Source organism: Stegodyphus dumicola, chromosome 11, assembly GCF_044657685.1.
Source record: "Stegodyphus dumicola isolate Sdum_Otavi_A_Nest chromosome 11, ASM4465768v1".
Classification (NCBI taxonomy): domain Eukaryota; kingdom Metazoa; phylum Arthropoda; class Arachnida; order Araneae; family Eresidae; genus Stegodyphus; species Stegodyphus dumicola.
The window spans coordinates 50,995,358-51,023,119 of NC_140778.1; the positions used below are offsets into that span (position 1 = coordinate 50,995,358).

At 35.1% G+C, this 27,762-nt stretch overlaps 1 protein-coding gene across 1 annotated transcript in view; it reads right to left on the bottom strand.

Annotated features, from left to right (window-relative positions):
• Positions 1–513: 513 nt before the first annotated feature.
• LOC146993971 (uncharacterized) overlaps positions 514–27,762 on the bottom strand; it is a 75,129-nt gene continuing 47,880 nt past the window's right edge. The window contains exons 3-4 of the mRNA XM_085826284.1: positions 11,557–11,614; positions 514–8,171 (exon numbers count right to left, since the gene is read on the bottom strand). Coding sequence (XP_085682410.1) covers positions 7,155–8,171; positions 11,557–11,614 — 1,075 coding nt within the window. The 3' untranslated portion in view covers positions 514–7,154. The remainder of the gene's footprint in view (positions 8,172–11,556; positions 11,615–27,762) is intronic.

Here is a 27,762-nt window from a genome sequence, read left to right on the forward strand (position 1 = left end):
TTATTTATATTAAAATAACTGTCATTAACATATTTGCCACATAATAATCACCTATATACTTGAAGATGCTGTAATAGGTAGAATAATATAGCCATAGGAGTCGTAACGGGCACCCTCCCGTAATTTGAGCTGGCTACACCCATGCATTTAGGGATTTCATTTGGAGGGATTTTGAAAAAATTCTGCATTTTTATACCTATGCTTGATGTACTAAGTATTAAAATTAAATTATTAGGCAAATCTAAAAATATTTCAGGAAAAGTTAATTTTTAAGAACTTGTATCAAGTCGCACTGGCAAAAATTATTTCATGACTTACTTTTTATACAAATATTTGTTAATATTTTATTTAAATCAAAATAACCTTTCCAAATATGCAAAAGGTATTTAAAATATGCAATTGCAAACTTCACAACACAAATTTTAGAATTCTTGTATTTAAATATCTCCTTAAATTCAATATATATATATATATTCTCTATAGCTTTTAGGGCTGTAAATAATGATAAAAACATTTAAAGCAATAATTAAAAAAAGTTTTATTAAACAAAACAAGAAGAGTACATCAGATGCAATGTTACTTCAGTCAATCCCATGAAATAAAATTTAAATGATCTGACAAAATTATACTCTGTTAAGAACATAATTTTGCCAGATTAGAATTCTTATTTCTGTTAGAGTAGTCCTCTTTGCAAACATCAATTGAGTACAATTTTTACACAGAATATTTTTTCAGTTGAAAATAACAATAGAATCAATGTATGAAATTTTCAGCTTCTTTTCTATTCTTATGTTGCATTATGAAAGAAATATTTCACTATGCTCCCTCAGTGAATTTCAAAATAAATTTAGGCTCTCCTATTTCTCTTTAAATTTATCTGTGTAAATACATCCAAAACAAAGCAGCAAATATAAGATAAGTACGAGACTCTACTTTGGTATATGCAATATAGAAAGGCAGTATGTGTCCTTGAAAGTTTAAAATTATGCTTCTGGCAATTAATAAAAATATTTCTTAAAGACACATTTAATAAATAACTATTTCTTAAATCTATGGAAAAGATATTTTCCAAATGCCTTTTTACATATTTATGCACATGAGGTTTTCCTACAGCACTGATATATGCAAAAATTGATTGAAAGTTTATTAAGTTGAGAAACATTTTTATGCCTAATCACACAACCAGGCCCGTTCCTAAATAACAGACTGCACACATATTTTCTTAAGATTACCCCAATTTAAAAAAAAAAAAAAAAAAAAAAAAAAAGCTCAATAATTATTAAAATTTTTATCTCATACTCACTAAGTACGAGAGCCATCCAGGAAGTAGATTACGTTTCCGTCTGTGTCCGCTAGGGGCGGGGCTAGCGCGGCCATCTTGGGGTCAGAGCGTTGCGCAGCTCAGTCTGCATCTAGCCGTGCTAGTGAGAGGTTCGTGCTGTGCTCCGTTCAGATACTGTGACGGTTTGAAATGTCTGCGTTAATTGAAAATCCCGCGAGCTGCGAGGTGCGCTCAGTAATAAGGTTTCTGACTGCAAAAAACTGTAAACCGATAGAAATCTATCGGCAGCTTCGTGAAGTGTATGGGGACAACATTATCACTGAAGGTGGAGTGCATCAGTGGGTCATAAGATTTCAAAATGGCCGAACCAATGTTCACGACGAAGATCGAAGTGGGAGACCCAGCATAGTGACCGCCGAACTTCTCGAAAAAGTCGATGCTAAAGTCCGTGAAAATCGAAATTTCACAATAACGGAACTTTCTTTGAGTTTTCCACAAATTTCGCGAAGTTTGTTGCACGAAATCATCAGCGAAAAGCTTGGTTACCACAAGTTTTGTGCAAGATGGATTCCAAAAATCTTGACAGAGGACCACAAAAATCAGCGAATGGCTGCAGCGTTGAACTTTTTGGACGCTTACCATAAGGATGGTGACTCTTTACTCGATCGCATCGTTACTGGTGACGAAACATGGGTGAAACATGTGAACTGTGAAACGAAATTGCAATCAATGCAGTGGGGGCACACAAGTTCTCCCCAAAAACCCAAGAAATGCATGCAAACAATGTCGGCAAGGAAGATGATGGCGACTGTTTTTTGGGACAGAAAAGGTGTAATTTTGGTGGACTTCCTGGAAAGAGGCACTACAATAAACTCTCAAAGGTATTGCCAAACTCTCCAAAAACTCAGAAGAGCAATTCAAAACAAGCGCAGAGGAATGTTGAGCTCTAAGATCTTGTTGATTCACGACAACGCCCGGCCCCACACGGCAAATGTCACTCGTAAAGTTCTTGAATCTTTTAAGTGGGAGTTGTTTCCTCATCCACCGTACAGTCCCGACCTGGCACCGAGCGACTTCCACCTATTCCCAGCAATGAAGAAGTGGCTGGCTATGCAGCGTTTTGATGACGACGCACAGCTGCAAGAAGAGGTAACGAAGTGGTTGAAGGCGCAGGCGGCCGAATTTTTCGACGAAGGAATTTTCAAGCTCGTACATCGCTACGATAAATGCCTTAATTTGTATGGTGACTATGTAGAAAAGTAGTATTTGAGTGTGGCTTTCATCTGTATATAATAAAATTTGTTTCCTATACTTTGTTTATTTTTTTATTCCAAAACGTAATCTACTTTCTGGATAGCCCTCGTACTTACATATGGCAAATTATATAAAAAGGACTTGCATATAACAAGTACTTGCAATGAATTTAATTTATTTAGTCGTATTATTGTGACAGACCGGCCGCCCCTGATTATCGCTGCCTGCATATTTTTTAAGTACCGGAACCCTGCTAGGAACGGCTCTGCACCGTACAATATTTAAATTTTTTGTTAACATAAAAGGAGCCGAATTTAATAAAATGCACTAGTAAGCTACAGCCTGGACAAAGTGATGAAATATTTAACCATTATTCAGAATTTCAGAACAAGAAATTTGAAGGTGGTAACATAAAAGTCAGCATATTCCACAGGAAACAGATGTCAAAGCTGAATACTTAATAATCAACAATAATCAGGTATATATAAGCATAAACCTATCTGAAACATTTGCATGGATTCATGAGCAAGAAACAAATTATACAGTAAACTCTCGCTACAACGATACTCGATACAACAATAACTCCCTCTACTAAAATAATGTTTTGTGGTCCCGCTGATTTTGCATATAAACTAATGTTAATCTCCCCTCAATATTGCTATATTCTCTAGAACAATAAACCTCTGTAAAACGATTTTTTCAATCTAAATTTCAGTATTATTTTCTCCCTTTATAATAATATTTTGATTTTCAAATGCTTTTTTTTTTCGTTTTCTTTTGTTATTTTTTCCGTCTATTAAGACTCATTGTGGATATTCAACTTATCCCTGAATAAATAGCTATTGTTCAGATTTCAAAACAGATGAAGACCACCCTTTTGGGAATTGGAGTGGGTGAGGGGGTGAAGTGTAAATGTATGCCTAGTCTCATTTCCCAGTAAGCTTTGGAATTCTGATAAGGTTTAAGGACATCTAGACCTGTCTGGTCACCTTGTCACAGAACAAGTGCCCTTTGTTAGAGGAACAGGGGGAGATGGAGGTGGGGTGTTGTTAAGTGACGTACTGAAAAGTGAGTTTAAAGGTTGTTTTACAGTCTTTAACGATTTTGAGTTCTACGCAAAACATTTGGTTTAAACTTTTCTTTCTTTCACGCGATATTGTTCCCTAAGATTGCAGGGCGAAAGCAACTATCTTTTCGAGATAAACTGAACGTTATCAATGATATCGATGAGGGAATGAAGCAGATTGATGCGGCTAAGAAACATGGATTATCGCAATCTACAGTTGCAATGTTCCTAAAGAAGAAAAAGCAAATCGAAGATGCTGTAACTTCAAATGAAATTAACCCAGAGCGAAAACAACTGAAAGTTGCAACAAATGAAAACACTGATGCTGCTGTTTTAAAATGGTTTCAAGAGATGAGAGCAATAAATGTCCCAATAAATGGACCTTTGTTATGTGCAAAAGCACGGAAATTTGCAGCAATGCTAGGGAACGAAACTTTCAAAGCTAGCAATGGTTGGTTAATGCGTTTTCGAGATCGTCATGGAATAACTTTCCAAGAAGTTCATGGAGAGAAAAAGTCAGCCCCGATAAACGACGCAAATGAATGGCGGCAAAACAAGATGAAAGAAATCTTAGAAAAGTATGCTCCAGAAGACATTTATAATGCAGATGAAGCTGGGCTGTTTTTCCAACTCCTACCCGATCGAACATTGGCATTCAAGGGTGAAAAGTGTTATGGAGGGAAGAAATCAAAGCAGAGACTGACTGTTCTTCTGTGTACAAATAGCACAGGAACGCATAGAATACAACCTCTCGTCATTGGTAAATCATTGAAGCCAAGGTGCTTTAAGAATGTGAAAAGTCTTCCCGTGGAGTATAAAGCAAATAACAAGGCTTGGATGACGTCTAATTTTTTTTCCGAATGGTTACAGAAGTTAGACAATGAAATGAAGAAGAGAAAGAAAAAAATCGTTTTGTTGATAGATAACTGCGGTGCTCACACGTCATTTCCAAAGCTACAAAATATCGAAATCGCTTTTTTCCCTGCCAATTGCACTTCAATTTTACAGCCTCTTGATATGGGCTTAATTAAGTGCTTCAAAGGATATTACAGAAAACGGTTGGTGGACTCCATACTTGTAAACTTTGAAAATAAAGTAGAAGACCCTTTCAAAGCTGTAAACGTCAAGGAAGCGTGTGACAATATTGCTGGAAGTTGGTGGGAAGTAACAGAAAAAACCATTCAGAATTGCTGGAAAAAGGCCGGTCTTTATGTTATGGAAGATAAGAAATCTGATAATGATGAAAATTCCATAGACAATGATCTCTCAGATGATCAAGAATGTGTTTTGCACATCAAAAAATCTGTATCCCAACTTGAGGAAACAAGCGGTAAAAAGTTTGGAATTAGTATAGAAGACTATTTAACAGCAGATGATGATCTTATGGTTTTCGCAGGAGTTACTGATGAAGATATTCTCTCTGAAATTACTGATGAGATAGGAAACAATGATGAAGATGATGATGATAATACAGGTCAATCGCAGTCCTTATTGTCATCCCAGGAAGCTCTTCAATCTGTGAATTCTCTACGGACATTTTTTTCAAGCCTTCCGTCGACAAATGAAGAACATTTTCGTGCACTAGACTCAACGCATACAGTATTGGTGAACTTAACAGTTAAAAAAATCAATAAACAAACAAAATATTGGATTATTTTCAATAAAAAGTGTTTTCAGGTATGTGAATATTTCTGTGCTTATTTTCTGAATTTATCTTATTTATTTATTTTTTTAGTATTTAAACCACTATTATTAGTATTTTACAAATTAATTTCTTCTAAATATAGACTTAAAAGTAGTATGTTATGCACCTTAAATTAATAATAATAATAATAATAATAATAATAAACTCTTATTAAATGCTCAAAATATGTGGGCCCTGGATATAACAATATGCCTCTCTACAACAATATATTTATTTGGTCCCTAAAATATTGTTGTAAGGATGTTTCACTGTATATATATATGAAAGCAATAATCTTAGCACACAGTATTTTTTGATTTTTTACAGATGAAAAGTTAAAAGTTACTTACTGAGTGCAAGTTCATGGTTTTCACATATTTTTTTCAGAAAGATTCCGAAACTGTCGATATTTATTATAAACTGGTAAAAATTATCAATATATCAAAAGAAAATATACTTGAAAATAGAAATTTGAATTATAAAATAAAGATTATGTGATGAATTAAAAATATAAAACATACTTTTTCAAATCTTTGTTATTATTTTGCACTTTTCTCGTCTTCAAGTACACACCTATCTGTATTTGCCCCCCCCCCAAACAAACAGAATTGGGTTCATGCAGCACTCTACAATCGAGGAGAAGCATTTCCTTGTTGTTCCCTTTAAAAATTCTGTTTTCTTGCAGAATTATCTTAGAATTGTGGTAAAATTGCTCACAAATTCTGCAAGGCTGAATTTTAAAACGAAGCTTAAGGCAAAAAAATATCACGATTTGTTTATAAATACTGTTGAACTTTTGAATATAGGAAAAAAGAATGCACACAAAAAGGCAGAAGTGCTTGATTGAAGGATTATAATAAGCATGTTTGCTGGAAGATTGGTTATACCCATTGTAGCCGAAGTTTGGCATATACTGAAAATAAAGCATCTTTTCTTAAGATGACTGCATTAGCACTTAAATACCATAAATTTAAAAAAAAAAAAAAAAAAACTTTACTTCCTTAAGAAATTTTGTTTGGAGATGTCAGAAGCTGCATAATGTCATCAAAAACATAGTCAAAAATTAATGTATTAAACGTACCATACAGAATACATAAGCTTGCATAAATCAAAATTTTAAGCATTCTTAACATTAAAAGAGGGAGTTACAAAAGGTAAGGAGGATGAGAGACACATTTAAATTCTACAGCACTAAAAATACTTCAAAAATATATATAACAGCATAAAATGTGTGTGAAACTTCCATTAAAATCAAAATGTGCAACTTTTCAAACAGTTCACAGCATTACCTAAATGCGAGGCATGTGGCATGAATAAAATTTCCCCGATTCAGAACAGTATAATCAGTGTCTCACTTTTCATTTGTTCGAATATGCTGATTTAAAACTTTCATTACTAATTAAATACTAAGAAAATGTTGCTTTAAAACAGGAGCGTTTTAAAATAACCTGCGACATTTGTTGCAAACATGAAGTTTTTCTCTTGTGGAAACAACTAAATGATTTATTAAAAATTGAAACGGAATGACAAGTTAAAAACACCCCATACAAAGAGATTTTTTTATCGCATGGACAAGTCCTTAATGCACAGAATAAGCAAAGGTTCTTATTAGCCCAACTTTTCCACAAAAAAAACATTACTCTTCTTATTTTATGTCTCTTGAATGGCATGACTCTTTCAATCTTTCTATCAATCAAGTGATTTGTTACACATGTAACTCAAGGAGTTTCACCTTCATGTAAATAAGTATATGCTTGTTTAAATTAGATTTTTGAGTAAACGACCTATTACACACCTCAGAAACATGAGGTTTCTGTTGTGTGTGAATAAGTATATGGTTCTGTAATCTAAATTTTTGAGCAAATGACTTATTTCATATCTGACACACATGAGGTTTCTCTTCTGTGTGAATAAGTTATATGGTTCTTTAAATTACCTTTTTGAGTAAATGACTTATTACATATTTCACACACATGAGGTCTCTCTCCTGTGTGAATAAGTATATGGATATTTAAATTACATCTGCGACTAAATGACTTATTACACACATCACACACATAAGGCCTCTCACCTATGTGAATAAGTATATGTTCATTTAAATGAAATTGACGAGTAAATGACTTATTACATAGCTCACACACATAAGGTCTTTCTCCTGTGTGAAGAAGCATATGCCTGTTTAAATGATCTTTCCGAGTAAATGGCTTGTTACATACCTCACACAGATGAGGTTTCTCTCCGGTGTGAACAAGTATATGCTTTTCTAAATTACTTTTTTGTGCAAATGAGGTGTTACATAACTTACACACATGAGGTTTCTCTCCAGTGTGTATAAGTATATGGGACTTTAAACTATATCTGTGAGTAAATGACTTGTTACATACCTCACACACATGAGGTTTCTCTTTGGTGTGAACAAGTATATGCTTTTTAAAAACCCTTTTTTGAGCAAATGACTTTTTACATACCTTACACACATGAGGTTTCTCTCCAGTGTGTATAAGTATATGGGACTTTAAACTATATCTGTGAGTAAATGACTTGTTACATACCTCACACACATGAGGTTTCTCTTTGGTGTGAACAAGTATATGCTTTTTAAAAACCCTTTTTTGAGCAAATGACTTTTTACATACCTTACACACATGAGGCTTCTCTCCTGTGTGAAGAAGCATATTCCTGTTTAAATGATTCTTCAGAGTACATGACTTGTTACATACCTCACACACATGAGGTTTCTCTCCTGTATGATAAAGTATATGCTTCTTTAAATCAGATTTTTGTATAAATGACTTTGCACATTCCTCACACACATAAGGTTTCTTTCCTGTATGAATAAGTATATGTCTATCTAAATCACATTTTTTAGCAAATGACTTGTTACATCACACACGAGGTTTTCTCTCTTGCGTGAATAATTATATGGTTGTTTAAACTAAGATTGTAAGCAAATGACTTATTACATATCTCACACACATAAGGTTTCTTTTCTGAGTGAATAAGCAAATTCATGTTTAAGGAGCTCTTTCATCCAAATGAATTCTTGGATACGAGTTTTTTTTTTTCTTTTTTCTGTACGTATATGCAGATGCTTGTGTAAAGAACTGTGCTGTCTAAATGACTCCCAGTATATCTCATACACGAGATTTCTTTAATGTAGGTATATTAAACACATACACTGCTTGTTTAAATAACTCTTTAATGTAAATCACTTGCCACACAGTGCGTACATGAGGTTTCTTTTTTGTGTGAATAAGCATTTCAAAACTAGAGGTATCGGCAAATTTATTACATAGCTCACATTATGATTACATCTTATCCTGCATTAAGAAGGAAATGCTGGTTTTATTGAGGCTTTTGTGTAAATGACTTTTATCTACCTCACATATTGAGGATTTTTCTCTTGGGTAATTAGGCATGAGCTCATTTAGGAAATTTTTTACTCCACATTACAACTTCCACTTTGTACTCAAATATATTCGGAAAACTGGCAGGGTCTCTGGAAATATAATCCAGAATTTATCACTACTTCATAACATTCTGGGAGATGTTACAATTTCAGGGCTGAACCCGGAATGTTTAAATTAAGCAAAGTAGTTGGTGCATGCACATATTATATAAAACATTAATACATTTTGAACAGAAGATACATTTAGTGCGATATAAACATGGCATGATTTTCAGGAAAACATGTCATGGAAAATAAGTTTGCTTATTTCGGACTAACATGATTTCTCACTTTAGCACTCATAAAGTTTTTAGTTTGTTCATTCGTTGCTCCAAATTACATACGAAAGAAATGAAACCGTTTTAAAAGTACAACAACGTTGCCAGGAAAATATTCACGGCCTACAGGAGAAGAAATAGTTGCCGTTACGATATTTTCCATGTTGTAGAAATATATACCACTTATAAGATCGCAAAGGTTGAGTAGCGTCTCGCCTAGCATTGAAGTTGCTTCACGCATGCGCATTGACAAGCTTCGTTGGCTGCTGTCCGTTATACAGGATTGGCGATGCATCATCAGATTGGCAAGTAAAGACATGTTATTCCACTAAATATTGTCACGTTGCAGAAGTTAAGCATGAATAAGAAGTTTGAAGTTAGTTAACGTATCACTGATTTCTTATATTTAGCGTCATTAGTATGGAAGGTAATTTTGTATGTTTGGGGTGTTCGAAAACGTATTCATTCCGACTATGTTGAACTGCGGTGCTTAACCATCAGGGTGCCTGGGCGCCATAGCCCTACCCCTCATCGAATAACGTGATAAAAGTTTCGAATTATGAGAAATATAACTGAATGTGCTAAATAATTAAATGAGCAAGAGTTTAAATTCATAATTGCTGATAGTTAAATACATATTTTTTCCTTAAATACCTAATTACTAATCCATACATAATTAACTATTTTTTTAACAACTGTTTCACAGAAGAATACATGTACACACAAGAGAAACAAAATACGAAGTGCGACGCCCTAGTGCCACTAGTAAAAACAAAAAGCAATCAGGAGGAAAAAAGAACAATATACAATAAAGAATCTGAGCAACAATTTGCATAACACATATACAAAATTACACATTACTAACATTTAGGATCGCCCTTGGGCGTTTACTGAAATTGGGGTCCCTAGTATCATAACAATAGTTAACAACCACAGGATTGTCCAGAAGTTCCTGTTTATCATAAAATGCCCTAGATATGCGGCAATAAAAATCACAAAGATCATCTATTCTTAACTCTTTACGAATTTGGCTATTCCGAATGTACCAGGGGGCATTACATATCATACGCAATACCCCGCTTGTAACTGCCTTTCAAACTTTTGCACGAGTACGCCCAGACGGGGCATGCATAACTAAGAATTGGACGCAACATGGTTTTGTAAATGAGCCACTTATTATCAATAGATAGAACACTGTTTCGAGCAATTAAGGGAAGAGTGAAGCTTTACTAGCTCGAAACTTCCTGAGAATATGTGTAACGTGTGGGTTCCATGTAAGAGATTTACTGAGGATCACCCCAAGATAAGGGACCTGCTTGACCCAGGGAATGTTCACACCATACATTTGCAGGTGTATTCATTCCGACGAAATCTACGGACGCTACATCTACAAAGGCAGAATTGCTGAAGCATTTTGAAAACGTCCATGATAAATGTCTTGTAATTCAAGATTAGCAGTTCCCTTCTTTTCAAGAATTTACTGTATGTAATGCAGTTTTATAGTCGAACGCGGTGCACAAAAAAGAAATTGAAATGAAGATTTTATTCTTATAATTATGAATGAAGCTCAGTATTACATGTTAGAAAAATTTGTTTAGGACTATGTTTGTATTGATGGGACCCATGGTTTATATAACTATGGGTTTGAACTTATCATACTGTTGGTCCTCGATAACCTTCGTCAGGGGTTTCCATGTGCTTGCTCCATATGTAGCAGAAACGATCAAATAGTAATTGCCCTGTTTTTTCGCATATTCAGAAAGCATGTGGAAACATTCAGCTTGATATATTTATGTCAGATATGACCAATAATTTTCTTAACGGGTGGTGCCAAACCATGCCAGCTCCAAAAGAAAAATGGCTTTTGTGTAGCTGGCATGACGAAACAATTTAAAAAAAGTAACTAGTAAAGAAAAACAACTGGAGGTTTATAAAATAATGCGAACTTTATTATAAGAGGGGGATATTTCAGCATTTGAAAATATGTTACAAGCAGCAATCAAAACATTACTAAATGACACGGATACAAATGCCTTTGGGCAGTATTTCATGAGTCATTATGGAAAGAATGCCACAGCATGGACATATTACAGTGTGGCATCAATGTATCTAGAAAAGATGCACGAGACTATAAAGCATCTCGACCTTAATGGAAAAATAGCTAAACGACTCAACAAGTCTATAACAGTACTAATGAATTTTATCACAGATAAACTGATCAACAGACTAATTATTCTGAACAATCTGAACTAACTGAATCGTATTCAGTTATTCAGAATGAAAGAGGTTGGGAAGTTTATCAAGTGATTGTTCTGAAATCTATCTGGTCGAGCAAAAAGTTAATGATTGTACTTCCCAACTTATTTGTACTGAATCCAATGCATGTATTCACAAATATACTTGTACATGCGTGGATGCAAGTTTAAAATGGAATATGTGCAAGCATAACCATTCCGTATGTCAGTACAGAAAAAATAAAAAATGTGATGACCATAATGATTCAGTAGGTGATTTATGTATTGATCATGATGATGACAAACTTACCGAGCAGGATATAATTTCATCATAATTAGGAAAAAATGCACCTAGCACTCCCAAAACTCTGATGGAAAAAGTTCAGAATATGAATGAAAATATTTTATTTATGACATTTTCGATAAAAACTGATGCTGAGTATCGCACAATAAAAAGATTGGTCGACACAATGCAGTCCGTGCCCAGAACGACGGCTTTTCTGAACTTGAAACTGCTGGTTCTCCTAACTAAAACATTATACTGCAAGGTGTGACAAAGAAGAAAAAAATTTATGTGCCCCAGAGACATTTATTTTCTATAAAAAAGGGAGAAAGAAAGAAAAAAACACAGAAAAAAAAAATTGTGTAAACCTACAAAAGAAGAACTCCAAATCACTGCCTTAAAGTTACTAAATGTTGGAGAGTCGAATCATAACACAAATACAAGGCCAGTATCACAGCAACACAATCTAGAACACTAAACTTCTTGATACTAGGCTATTAATGTATTATTTATGCGTACAGGTAATCTTTGAATACCCAGTAGCTTCCATTATCGATTTATGGCAATAATATATAATTCCAATTCCTTGCAATAATATATAATTCCAATTTTTGTAATAACTCATAATAAATGTTACAAAAGGAATAAAAGTCTATATCAAGACATCTCATCATTGTGTATTATTTTAAATTACTAATTCTTAATACTTTGACTGCTGTGTGCATTTTACGTGGTTTGGCTATGGCACCAAGATGAATTCGTTTTATTATGCAATGTATATTGTGTTGAAATATTACCTACAGAAGATAAGGTGAGTTGTATAATCATGTTTCGTGCGTTTTTTATGGTGGGTATCACCGGTGATCCCCAAGGTGCGGTAGACCATTATTGCAATTTATTATTTAAATTTTTGCGATTTATTATTCTTGAAATCATTATAGCAACTATTGCGGTATTTAAAAAATTTATCAGTATCAATATTTGCTCTAATTATGTGTTTTTACTATTGGTTGCATCACTGGTGGTTCACAAGGCGCTGTAGCCATGTTGAGCGCCGGCCACTGGTGAGCCCCCTACAACAATCAACGTTAATGAGTTCTTTAAATACAATATAATAACATAAACAGAATTTTGGCTTGCACTTGTAAACTGTAATAAGTATATAATTTGAAAGTGCGTTCCAAGATGATTTTTGATTAATTGGAAAGTGCGCTCCAAGATGATTTCGTTTCAAGATGATGCAATTGCGTAATTTGACTATTTCTGTAAAAATTTATTTTAATATTATTATCTGGTTATAGGATTATACGAAATACTGTAGGTACAGTCGGTCACAAAAGTATTCGAAAACTGGTACCCTATCAGGAAATGACAGATGGCCCTTTTTCTCTCGTGTTATTCCATCACAGGTTTCTTCTCCCTCCATCTTGGAAAACTGAAAATCTACCCAATCTCTCTTTGAATTCGGAAGCCATTTTGAAAAGAGTAGACTATCTAATCTTGAAGAACTGAAATGAACGCTCTACAGCACCTCTCCTTGAACTTGGAAGCCATTTTGGGAAAAGCAGGCCACCTAATGGAGAACTGAAATGAACATTCTACTCGATCTCTCTTTGAAAAGGGAAGACATTTTGGGACAACTTATTCTTGGGAAACTGTCAAACTGTCCTGGAAAGTCTGAACCCCCCCCCCTCTGACTTCGGAAGGCATTTTAGGAAAGCGGACAATCTAATCTTGGAGAACTGAAATGAACGCTCTACACCCTCTCTCTTTGAAATGGTAAACTATTTTGGGACAACCTATTCCTGGGAAACTGAAGTCTGCACCCTCCTTCTCTTTCAATTCGGAATGCATTTTGGGTGAGTGAGTGAGTGACAGATTATGGTGCAAAACCAAAGATGATTATAGCGCGCCAAACACGAGATGGGACGATTACAATTAACGAAATTAAAATACAATAAATAAAAACAAGTAGACAAATCTACCAAATCCAGAGGATGAAGTCATATAAAAACAAGCTAAAAGCACACATTAAAATTCGAGACACAATCTTCAAAACAAATTCCATTAGGTAATAAAAGCCAGTCTCTTTTTTCAAATAATAAAATTAATTACAATTGACCTCTTTTCCGATCAAACGGTCGAGAGACAAGTCACAGCTATTAAAATATTTCTGGCGAAGAGTATTAAAACATGGACACGCAATTAAAATATGACGATCAGGTAAACAAACATTACAATTAAAACACACGGGCTCATTTTCAGCTTTGAGAAGATAGTTATGTGTCACTCTAGTGTGACCAATTCTGAGGCGGGTCAAAAGAAGTTCCTCCTTACGATTTCCAACAAAATCCCAAAGCTCAATTCTAGGGTTTACATGTCTTAACTTGTTTTGAAGCTGAATATCCCAAAGTTGCTGCCATATTTTTCGGATCTTCTCTTTCACAACACAGAGATGTCTCCAAAAGGGATGAGGCGACTGGACAGTTCAACAGCACATTTCGCTGTGATATCTGCCAGCTCATTCCCTTTTATTCTCACACGCCCGGGAACCCAGCAGTACAGGATTTCATATCCACGACTCTTTAAGTTTATATGTAACTTGAGAACATCCACTATTACTGGATTTTGAGTATTAGAAAAAGCTTCTAATGATTTAAGCGCACTATAGTGTCTGTATAAACTATAAACTTTCTGTGGCAGAGCTTTGAGATGTACAAAAGACTATAATATATCGCAGTTAGTTCGGATGTTAAGACAGAGAAAGCACGTTGCAAGCGTCTGCCCTCCATGTCATCTTCAATTACAAATGCTATCCCGACATGATCTTTTGACTTGGATCCATCTGTATATACTGGAAGATAACTGCTATATTTGTGCCTGTGCTCAGAAAAGGGTTGTCTGTAAATGATCTCGTTAGTGCTTGCCTTCACATGATGCTTGAAAACATCAAGAGGCTTAACCGGTTCATTTTGCCAGGGCGGGATTTCAAAATTCTGTACTGCTTGGGGGTGCATATCAGAGAGGGAAAGTTCCTCAATGACAGAGAGAACTCTTAAAAGAAAGGTAGGAACACAGGATGGATTTGTTTCAAATAAAGTGTTACACACATTGTCAAGTAAGCACAGCTTGTTGGGATGTTCAGGTTGCGATGGAATATTAAAATATTGCAAAAGGGACAATTGCTCACGCCTCAGATAAAGTGGCGTTTCATTGGAGTCAACGTACAGGCTCTGGACAGGAGAAGCCCTGAAAGCTCCTGAACAAATCCGCAGAGCTTGATGGTGAACAGGATCCAGTTTTAACAATACTCATGACCGAACGAGCGCTCAGAATTTGCGCATTGAGCAGCGCAAGTAACCATTGTAAAGCAATGAGCAGCCCTCTGCACCCCAGGAGTTGTTCGCCAACACTTTCTAAATATTTAGTGTTTTTAAACACTTCGTTCTCAGGTTTAAAACATGAGAAAGGAAAGTTAATTTTCGGTTGAACGTCACTCCTAAAAATTTTACTTCGGGCGAAACTGGAATAATTGTACCATTCAGATATAACTCAGGCTCAGGATGGATACCTCGCTTTCTACAAAAGTGCACGCACAAAGTCTTTTGCTTCGAAAATGTAAATCCCTCTTTCTCTGACTACTCTTGGATCTTATTCAGAGCCATCCGCAATTACCTCTCTACGTATCTTATGTCTGCCCCTCGACAGCTAATCTGTAGATCATCAACATATAGAGATCCCAAAATGGTGGGAAGAAGTTCTTTTAGTACAGAGTTTATTTTTAAACTAAACAGGGTTACACTAAGCACACAGCCTTGAGGCACACCTTCTTCCTGTTCAAAAACATCCGACAAAACAGAGCCAATCCTTACTTGAAAAGTTCTAGTATTCAAGAAATTCTGAATGAAAATTGGTAGGTTGCCGCGCAAGCCACTCTCGTGAAGATCCCGAAGTATACCGTATCTCCATGCCTTAGCTTTTTCAATGTCAAAGAATATTGAGATACGGTGACTTCTTCTGACAAAGGCTTTTCGAATAGATGTCTCTAAAAGAAGCATATTATCTACAGTCGTTCTTCCCTTTCGTAAACCGCTTTGATAAGGCCATGCAATATTATTCTTTTCCAAGAAGTAGACTAGGCGGCTGTTTACCATCTTTTCAAACAGTTTGCAAACACAACTGGTAAGGGCAATTGGCCGATAGTTGGAGGGATTCCTCCGGTCTTTCCCTGGCTTAACAATAGGAATGACAACAGCTCTCCTCCATGCACTGGGGAACGTACGCTCCTTCCACACTCTATTGTAAAGAGGGAGAAGGGCAGTTAGTGACTTATAGGACAGATGCTTCAGCATTTCATAATACACGCCATCCAGACCAAGGCCAACTAGATATCTAGTTGGCCTTGTCCAGACCCGGACAAGACCTATGAGTCTGTACCAAGCTCTCTTTAACTCTTGCACAGTAAAGTCTCTATTATAATATTATAGAGCAATTGGAAAACAAATATGGCATAGTGGGCTGACAAGTATATGTATGCAGTATGCATAACAGCAGAAAGTAACATGTCTGCAGGAAATCTCCCGTACAGTCCGTGATATGTTATCCTTCAACGTAGCCAGGTCCTAGATCACTCCTTCATAGACCTTGGACTTAAGGTAACCCCATAACCAGAAGTCGCATGGGGTAAGATCAGGTGACCGAGGTGGCCATGCAGTTGGAAAGTAGCGGCTAATGACTCTTTCTGTTGTGAATTTCTGTCGTAGCATCTGTTGCACCCGTACAGCAACGTGTGGAGGGGCTCCATCTTGCATGAAAATGATTTCCCCCAGGCATTGTCTTTGCTGAAATGCCGGAATAACAAAGCTGTTCAACATGTGGCGATATTTGTCTCCGGTAACAGAACAGGTTTCCGGTCCTGTCGGGGTAATGTTCTCATAGAAGAATGGAACTACGATAAATTCCGCTGTGAACCCACACCAACAGTTACCTTTGGTGAATGTAAGGGAATTGCTGCGACTGCATGTGGTGATTTGTCATCTCAAGTTCGTCAGTTCTGGGTATTCCCAGTTCCATTCATGTAAAAGTGGGACTCGTCTCCCCATAAGACCATCCATCTCGGCCAAGCATCATCCACCTCCATTCTGGTAAGAAAGGTGAGAGCAAAAGTCAATCGTTTATCATGGTCGGGGTACAGTAACTCCTGTACGCGGCTGATCTTGTACGGATAGAAGTTGATAATCTTTCGTAAGATTTTCCATACCGTACTGTAAGGCATATCCATATTACATAAGGCATATCCATAATAAAAGGTAATTTTATTCCGTATTAATTTGCACTTGTTAACACTCTATTTCCTATTACACAGCGCCAAATATTCCCCTAGCGGTGAATTTTGGCACTAATGTTTTTTCGCGGAATCCTTCGTCCCCCGTCTTGTTTAATCTTCCTACAAAATCTGGCGTCATTCTCGCAAATAGATCGCGCTACAGAACACTGTGAGCACTGTCAGTTTAATTATGGCCACCCCATACATGACTAAAGTTCCTTAAACGTAAGGATTAATACTAAAAGATTTTTGTAATGAATTATGTAATTAAATTTTTTTAGTAAGGGATAATTAAAATTAGTGATTTTATAATGAGGAAAGCATGCATACTGAAAGTCGCTTTTCTATCTTTCACAGGTTTGCGACATATGTGGTAAAAGTTTTACCAATAAAAGTCATTTAGTTCGTCATTCAAAAACACACGAGGGAAAAATTTTTCACTGTGAAGAATGTCAGGCTCAGTTTACAAGAGCAGATAGTTTGCAAAGACACCTACAAAATGTTCATGTTAAAATATATAGCTTTCCTTGTGAAAAATGCAACGACATGTTTAGTAGAAAACACGATCTAATTAAACATGACCGTACTCAACACGGTACTGTTCAAAATATCAAAAGGAAAAGTAATAACCCCCATCCATTAAACAAGCGAATGAATGTTTTCAGTTCTTTTACAATTATCGTTACTAAAGAAATCAATCAAGATTTAGTGGTATTTTTAAATAACATAAAATTAAATATTATATCGAAACTCGAGGAAGAAATTAATGAGAAGAAGGCGCTAAAATGGTATATTATAGTAACAGCACAGTTCTCTAGAATCGGGCATGACGGGGAAGAAGAGGTTATTAAACCACATTTTTAGGTATACCTGCCTAACAAATTTAACACTAGAGCATATTGAAGAACAACTGAAAAAGGCCTATAAGAAGATAAAAAAATCATTTGAAGAATTTTTACAAAATGTCTCGGGATGGGCATTGGATTAAATTGAGAAATTAGAACTCTGCACAGCTCGATATCATCACTTAGCTGTTAATCGTTACATTCCCCTTCCCCAAGAACTGGTAATGAAAAAACCGGTTTTAAATATCAAAAACAATGATCAAAAATGTTTAATTTGGTGCTTACTTGCACATAAATATGCCTTTTCAAGAGAAAATAATCAAGACCGAGTAAATAAGTATAAACCCTATGAAAACGAAATAAAATTAGGAAATATAGAATGTTCTGTTACTATTACAACTACTAAATATCAACTATTGAAAAACTAAATAATCTTAGAATAAATGTATTTGGATATGAGGAAAAAGAAATCGTTCCCCTCTACATTTCCGACAAAAAAGAAACTGATTGTATTAATTTACTTTTAATGAGATGACACTACACAACATTATTGTTTAATAAGAAATATGTCTCGGTTATTAGGTGACCTCACAAAACACCGTTCAAGCATGTTCTATTGCATGAGGTAATTGCATAGGTTTACCCGTGAAAGCCTGTTAGAAAACATGCAAAATATTGTCAACACCAAAATATATAGCGAATTAAAATGGCATCAGAAGAAGAAAAATTATTGGAATATACAAACTATCAATATGAACAGTCTATGTCATACATCATTCATGCTGATTTTGAAGCCTTAATTGAAAACATAGACATTTGTAAACCTGATGTGACTTCCTCGTCTTTCACAGAAAAAATACACCATCATAAAGCATGCGGATATGCCTATATAATTGTAGGACCTCATGGGAAAAGCATTAAACCCATAAAGGTATATTGAGGTCCTCATGCGGTACACCATTTTATAGAAAATATTTTCCTCGAAGAAGAGGAAATTCCCAAAAAATTATCCATCATCGCACCTCTTTGCATGACGTCACAAGACGAACAAAATTTTAAAAGTGCTACTCATTGCTACTTGTGCAAAAAAAAAAAAAAAAAAAAAAAAAAAAAAATTTGAATAATGATCGTGTAAAAATCATGATCATCCTACGGGGAAGTATAGAGGAGCTCTTCACAATAAGTGCAATTTAAAATTTAAACTTCAAAAGAAAATTTCTGTCGTATTTCACAATTTAAAACACTACGATGCACATTTAATTATGCAAGGCATAGGTAAAATTCAAAAGCGAGAGTTTTATGTCATAATCAATAATATGGAAAAATATATTTCCTTTAGTATTAGAAGAAAATTGAATAATCTAAGAATATCTTTAATTTTTATTGATAGTTTGCAATTCATGAACGCGTCACTAGAGAAACATGTATCTAACTTGCCTGAAGAAAAATTTAAGATTTTACAAGAGAATTTTCCCAGTCATCAAAACATAAAATTATTATTACGGAAAGGAATATATCCATACGAATATGTAAACTTATTCGAAAAATTTAAGGAAACCCAATTACCATCTATAGAAGATTTCCAAAGTATATTAACTGGTGAACGTATATCCTCAGATGATTATAGACATGCTCAAACTGTTTGGCAAGCTTTTGATATAAAAAATCTAGGTGAATACCACGATTTATATGTGAAAAGTGATGTTTTACAATTAGCAGACATTTTTGAAAATTTCAGAAGTCTTTGTAAAACCTATTAGAGTTTTGACTGTGCGTATTTATTGACTGCACTCGGGTTAGCATGGCAAGCCTGTTTGAAAATGACTCATCAGCCCTTGGAATTATTAACAGACATCAACATGCATTTATTTATAGAACAGGGCATTCGCGGTGGAGTATCTAGGATTCCTGAGCGTAAGTCTGATGCGAATAATAAATACCTTACTCATTTTTATCCTTGTGTAACGTGTATACGAGCCAGTTCCTTTATAAAGTCCTCCACGAAGGCATCCCTCCTCTTAGGCAGATAGCCCCCGAGGCTTTGCCATAATCACACGCACACACACAAATTTTGATCCATCTAAAGAAAATAAATATATCTTGTATTTAGACACGAACAATTTATATGGTTGGGCCATGAATCAACCCTTACCTTATGGAAATTTTGAATGGGTTGAACCGAGTAAGGATATTATCGAAAATTTTTGATGATAGTGCAGAAGGATATATTTTGGAAGTAGATCTTGAATATCCTGAAGCAATTCATGACATGTATAGCTCCAGAAAAAATAAAAATTGAAGCTCATCATCTTTCACCATATGCAGTGAGTGTTTTAAAAAATAAAAACTTCTAATTTAGTTCCCAACTTAAAGCCTAAACTGAATTATGTTATTTATCATAAAAATTTACAATTGTATCTTTTATTGGGTTTAAAATTATTGCATGTTCATAAGATACTAAAATTTATTCAAAAAGCCTGGTTGCAACCATATATAGAATTTAACACCGATCAGCGTAAAAATGCACAAGCAGGCTATGAAAAAGATTTTTTCAAGCTAATAAATAATTTTGTACATAGTAAAACTATGGAAAATGTAAGGAAACATGTTGACGTACAGTTAGTTAATACTGAAAAAAAAAAAAAAAAAAAAAAAATGCAAAGAAATTAGTAGCAGCGCCAACTTTTCAAAATTTCGAAATCTTTGACAATGACTTGGTGGGCATACAATGACTGAAAAATAGTGTTCAATTAAATAGAGCCATTTATGTAGGATTTGTGATATTAGAACTTAATAAATATCATATGTATAACTTTCATTACAATCATATCAAAAAACAGTAGGGTGAGAGAGCAAAGTTGCTTTTTACAGCTACGGATTCTCTCACGTACGAGATTTCAACGGATGACGTGTACAAGACATGAGTTTACATATGCAAATGTATGACACCTCAGATTATCCCAAGAGTCATCCTTTATTCAGTATCAGTAATAAAAAGAAAATTGGATGTTTTAAGGACGAAATGAATTCAGAACCGGTACTGGAGTTTAAAAGCCTGAGACCGAAAATGTATTCATTACTGCTAAAGGAAAACGAAAAGAAAACAGCTAAAGGAATTAAACGTAATATAATTATAAGAAAACTCAAACATAAAAATTATAGAGACTGTTTAAAAACATCTACATATACCAGAGAATTGCAGCATAATATTCAGAGTGAAAACCATCATCTTTTTACCATTGCTACCAATAAAATAGCTCTTTCTGCATTTGATGATAAACGCTATATACTGAAGGATGGTATGCTCATGGCCATAAAAATATTAAAAATATGTTTAATTAAAAAAAGGGATTGTTGCGACGTTTATAACGTCGGGTGGTGGTGGGAACAATCCAAAAAAAATTTTTTTCCCATATAATTTCATTTTTAGGAGATTTTCTGTAAACGTAAGTTGTTCTTTTATTTTTTTATTTTATATTGTTTTCAGAGAATCATTTAAAAGATTTAAAAATTTCCTAAATAGATTATTTTCCTTTTTCGTCCCTAGAGGACGCCATGAGCATTTGTATCCCCGTTCCCAATTTTAAAAAACTAACTTTGAATGAAATCAGGAGGTCTATATCTCAACCAGCAGCTTAAAACAACTCGTGATTACGCCCCCTGTGTGATGTCATTGATGATGTTGCCTTGGCCCCGCCCTCTGTGGGACGTCATTGGCCACGCCCCTGACCCGCTGGTGCAGAACCCCGATTATTGTGCTACTAACATAGCGAAATCAGATATTCTTGACTTGGCTATTAAAACTACTTCCATCCCCATTACTCTACATCTCGCACATGAATTGTCTTCAGATCACCTCCCGGTGATAGCAACACTTGGAGTTATCAAAAAAGACTCTTCATGCACTCGCAAAATTACGAACTGGATTACTTACGAAAATATCATGCGAGAAGCAAAAATTAAGATGCAACATTCATTTAAATAGCACGAATAACATTGACTCCGCTGTCTCCTCCCTTCCTGAAATTATTCAGAACGCGGTTGAGCAAGCGAGCAATACAATTCAGAAATCGGATAAAATCTTTCAACTTCCAAGTGAAATTCGACGGATGATGCGAGAGCGAAACCGCCTCCGCAAAGCTTATCTCACGTGCGATCCTGTCGTCAAACGAGAGATAAACCGCCTAAACAAAAGCATTAGAAAAGCAGTAAAACAACACAGCGATGACTTGTGGAGTGATAAAATTTCCCAAATTAACATTCAAGACGGGTCGCTTTGGACTCTTATTTAAAATCTTAAGTCGAACTACGTTTCCAATAGCCCATTACTTTATAACGGTGTTGTTGCTACTTCAAATCAAGAAAAAGCGGATATCTTCGCAACTCACTTGGCGACACAATTCGCACCAAATGAATGGCCGGTTAATAATGATTTCGAGATCTCGACTCTGCTAAGCTTAAGAGACTGGTTTAATGCACCCACAGTCAGAAACATGTCGAAATTTGCTACCCCTGCAGAAGTAAATAACATCATAAGAAAACTCAAGATGTTTCAAAATATTCTAAGATCTATAAATCGACATCAATCACTTTTAAAAATGTAACTTTGAATACTCGTATGTGCAATATTTACAGATCATTAATAAAACGTGGTGGTTCAGTTGAAAAATAAATCTATATGCTTTCATAATCGAAAATCGAAATTTTTTAAATAGGAACCGAAGTGCTCCCATTTAAATAGTGTGCGAACCATCAGACACCCATCTATCGAGCTGCCGGTGGAGAGTCTATGGAAATTCAGAAGGAACGTCGCGTCGCGTTAACACGCAACTCTACCGCCATCTATCAATTAATCAAAATAATTTCCACGCAAGACAAGTAAAGCGCCTGCAAATGATGGAATTACCATACTGCGATGAAGAAACTCCCATCATCTATCATCAGCAAACTGACGATCATTGCTGCAGGTTTATCTCTATCCTACTTCCCAAAACAGTGGAAAGTGGCTAAAGTGATTTTAATTCCTAAACCCTTCAAAAACCACATGAAACCGGACAGATATAATCCAATCAGTTTGCTTCCCTATACCAGAGAAAATATATGAGAGGATTATCTTAAAACGCATGCAACCATTCTTGGAATATTTACCGCCGGAGCAGTTTGGCTTCCATGCAAAATTATCAACTACGAAACAACTGGTTAGAATTTCAGAATTTGTAGGTGCTGCCTTGCATAACAAACAATGCACTGCTCTCCACATGCTGGATGTGGCGAAAGCTTTCGACCGCGTCGGGCATGAGGCGCTTATCTTCTGTCATCTTGACAGAGAACTTATTCGTACAAATCCGTTCCTTTATTTCCGATCGCACTTTTTATGCTTGTGTGAATGGTGCAAACTCTACGAAATGACATATTCTCAGCGGAATTCTACAGGGGTCTGTTGTCGGACCAGTTTTGTGCTTGTTCTATGCTTCAGACTTTCCGAAGATTAATCAAAACAACGTTATTCTTGCCTGTTATGCGGATGATACTGACTGCTCTGGCGGTTAAATCCGCTAATGTCAACCATGCTGTGAAAACGCTCCAAAAATTTATTCCCAATATTGAAGACTGGTATGCGAACTGGAAGGTTCAAATTAACGCCACAAAATCACACCTCATGATTATCCGCAGGAAAACGCGTAATGCTGTAATCAAGAAAAATCTCACACTATTCAATGAAGTAGTGCCGGTAGTTTCTACTGCAAAATACCTGAGAATAACTTTCAATGACCGTTTTATATGGACGGATCACATTAATAATGTGCGTGACAGGGCCACCTGTGTTATGAAATGCTTATTTCCGATTATTGATAAGTACTCAAAACTGGATCTTGACAAGAAAAAGTTAATCTAAATTTCTGTCGTCTGACCAATAATGACTTACGCCTCCCCAGCGTGGACTACTGCTACTAAATCTGATCTCGATAAACTACAGAAGGTACAGAAGAGATACCTTAGAATCATCACTAACGCTCACTTCTTCGTGAGGAATAAGTGCCTACATGATAATTTGAAAACTGACACTATTACTAAGCATCTTGGCAAGCTTAACAGGCAATTTTACCAGGATGCGAAGACTGCAAATTTATGAACTACTTTAATGTATTCACCTATGAAATTCTCAATGAGGACCGCTATTTACGGTCTTTTAGTGCTTTCACGTTACGGGAAAATGAAAATTTCCGAACTTAGCATACTCGAACAAGATGTTCCTTTCAATGGGCGCCTGGACTGGAGTGTCCTATCCCAATCGAAAATAAATCACTTTTCGACCTTTGAAGACGATGATGCTGGAATTTCCTCCTGAACTACCATTCAGATGTCTCCATGCCATACGTGTCCTGGCGTTACCCCCCCCTCTCCATCTCCTACTGAAGCTTCCGAGTACCTGCTATCAACTACATTTCATGACAACCGGCAAAAACTAGACTTTCGAGCTAAGCGCGGGGAACAGCGGTAAACGGAACGAAACGAAATTACTGGAACATGCATGGGTTCTCTACAGGTCTTTAGGAACTCCGAAAATTGACATAATTTGTCACTGGTTTTCAAAACTATTCGAAATCTTTTGACAGCTCTCTCTCTCTCTCTCTTTTTTTTTAACTTTGCTCCATTCGGTTTCTTTTATGGAGGGTAAAAAAATGGAAAAAAATAAATTTGTGTAGAATTTGTAAGCAGAAATTTTTGTGAACCAGAATGCAGATGCATTTATTGTGAGAAACTGTTTTCTCAGAAAAGGAATGTAATGAGACACGTAAGAGTTGTTCATCTGGTAAATAGCATAAAACGTAAGTTATCTTTTATTATGTTACAATTTTTGTTTTAAAAAGTGTTTGTACATGTTTGTATTGTAACTGTATTCTTATTTCAAAATGTATTTGAAAATCCAATGCTATATAGATGCAAATAGTTTCCGCAATGATATAAATATATTTTCACTTAACGATTTACTTTAAACTTTTAATGTCACATAAATGTAGGTAATTTTTATAGCAATAATGCAAGATATAAGTAAGTGGTAGTGGGGAAAAAAGTGGGGAGGTTATCTATGTCATTTGTGTGAGTTTTATCAAGAAGAGAAAATCACAGTTTTTAAAAATATAAACTTTTTCAGATCGTAGTATTTTTGGTCCTAAAGCTTTGTGGTTATCAAAATAGAGTTTCAGTATAGTTCGTGAAATGTTTATTTAGATATTTTTTTAAGTTTAGAATTAGCTATATTTGTTTATAGTATTAACAAATAAAAGCTAGATTAGCCTTTGTTCAACTTTAATCCTTTTAATATCACTGCTAATACATTTTATAAATTTGAGCCTTTGCAAATAAGCGTAGGATAATATAATGCTAGTCTGTAAAATATATAAAAGGCTTTTTATACTTTGATTTAATTTGTAGAGAAAAGTTTTCAAATTCATTATCTAAATCAGTGATTAGATTTAGCTAGAGTTAAGCTCTTTTGCATCTAAATTTTGCAATGCGATGAGTAGTAGCACTTCTGTGAAAAAAATTGAAACAGTAGGAGAAAACTGTATTATTCATTGTAGCATTGAGGTTCCACCAGCGGCTGCGCGGTAAAGTCGCTGAACACTGGTAGTTCGGTCCGAGGCTCGAATTCTACGAACGGGCTCGCTGCATGGGCGTTTTCGTGGTTTTCCCCATGTGTAACGTGTATACGAGCCAGTTTCCCTTAGAAAGTCCTCCACGAAGGCATCCCTCTCCTTAGGAAGATAGCCCTCGAGGCTTTGTCATAATCACACACACACATTGTAACATTGTTTTAGAAAATCTTATATTAATAATCAGGGTACCCAGTTCAGCGGTTTTTTTAGCCCAAAAGGGCTATTAGTCTCGAAACACAATTTAGCTTTGTTTCACTTTTCATTTCCGTTTGTTGTTTGTTTGTCGGAAAAACGTAATATATTATTCTTTCATATTTAATCTGCCTGTTATTAATTAACAAACTAAACTATTTAAAAGCAGTAGATGCAGTTCTTTAAGTATATCTATATAATTTATTTAAATAAAAATGCATTTAATTCATGATGCAGTCAAATACCAAGGAGGTTAGAATAGAAGGAGGGAGGGTTCGCAGCTTCCTGCACTATCGGGGAATGAAACTCCACCGAACAAGCGGCGTCCATGTTTGTAACTTCAAAACATTGCATTACGGCAGTGAAACGTACGTGTACTTAAGCTGTTCCGTGAATGTATTTTCCACTAAAAATATGTAAAATTTATAATGAAATACTTCGGCATTGTTGGTTTCTTGTTTAAAAGTTATAAAGATGATATCCGTAATTTACTACGTACAGAAAATCATTAAGAAATAGTTCGAAATCTAAATGCATGTGCATAACATTAAAGCCTTTAAAAATAACGTTTCTGCATATTTCAAGAATTTCTTTAGGTTTTATTAGCAACCCGTTGGGTGTACGTTCCAACGAGATAGTATACTGGTAGAGAGCGTATTGCAACCTTCAACCGGTTCCAACATTAGTGTCACGTGACTGCTGCGCGAATTCCGAAAGTCCGGAAATACTTTACATTGCTTTCTATGAGACGAAAGACTGTTGCTCTGCTTGGTCACATAAAATTTAAGTAAAAATGGTTATTCGCTGCAGCGCCTACGGATGTAAAGAAAGTTTCGTGAAAGGAAGACTTGTAACCTTTCATAGGTAAGTTAAAACTGCATGATTTATTATTTTATTTTCAGTACTTTTGTCATTTTACTATCTCTGTTGAATTGGTAGGAAAGTTTCAGACATATTGTATAAGAAAATTTCCGCCGTATACGACATTTTCAGCATATATTATTAGCATCAAAATGTATTAAGTACTGTGACACTATTTACTGGAATCACCCTATACAAATAATTGAATTTTATATGTTTTTTCCGTGTATTCCGTTGAAATAGAAAGCTGCGCCAATTGGCGTTAACTTTTTTCGCCAAGTCGTACGCGTTTTGATTTCATAAACAATTATTGCCTGCGATAAAAAAAGAAAAATGCTATTATTAGCATTAAATTATTGAGAAAAGATTGTGCGATATGTTTACTTTGTTAAAAAAAAACTGAAGATCTTGATTCATGCAACATTGAACATAAACAGTTAAACAGCATTATTTTAAAAAACAGATTACTTTTATAAAGCTCAATGCTTTATCATTATTTTCTATAAAATCAATTAAAATAAAAATAACGTGGATTATAATTCTGTCTCATCTACGATGCTGTTAGAAATTTATTGTAATTGAAAAAATGTGATGTGAAAAACTTACCATATTTTAAATAGTATTTAAAAAAAAAGGAGAGTGAGAGAATTTTTAACTGTAATATCGTTTTGATCCTAATAATAAATACTGAGTTGAAGTTTGTTACCGTTTGATACATATTCAATATAAAATATTTGTTTTAGTTAATAAGTATTGATCCCCGCCATGACATACAAATGAGTGTGGAAATCAGTAATTAAGATTGCATTATTTTGTCCCAGTAATATAATCTCAAGAAAAGAGAGTGCATTATTTTGTTCCAGTAATATAATCTCAAGAAAAGAGAGGCAATCAGTGGCATAAATACATATAATACAATGTGATTTTCTTTTTCTCTTTAGGATGCAATGCATTAAAATTAAACGAGATTTTTTTACTTTCTCAAATATTATAACAGTAGTGCAATTAATTTTTTAACGTTATTCAAAATTAAAGTTTCCATCTCAATTTTTTATTATTTATTTTAGATTTTCTTCCTAAAATTATTTAACCTAAACATCTTAAACAATGGTGCAAATAATTTAAAGCGATTATTAAAAATATAGATAAAATATTCAGGAAAAAAGGGGTTAAGTTATATCTAAATAACATTGTAAAAAATCGAACAACCTAATTCGAGGCCGTTGTCTGCTGACTGCTAGCAGACGGAAATAAAAAGCACTACCTGCCATATCAAAAGCGGGCCAAACTGGCGATGAACAGCCTAAGCTATCACTCCCCAAGAGCGCCAAGAGCATTAGTCACGTGG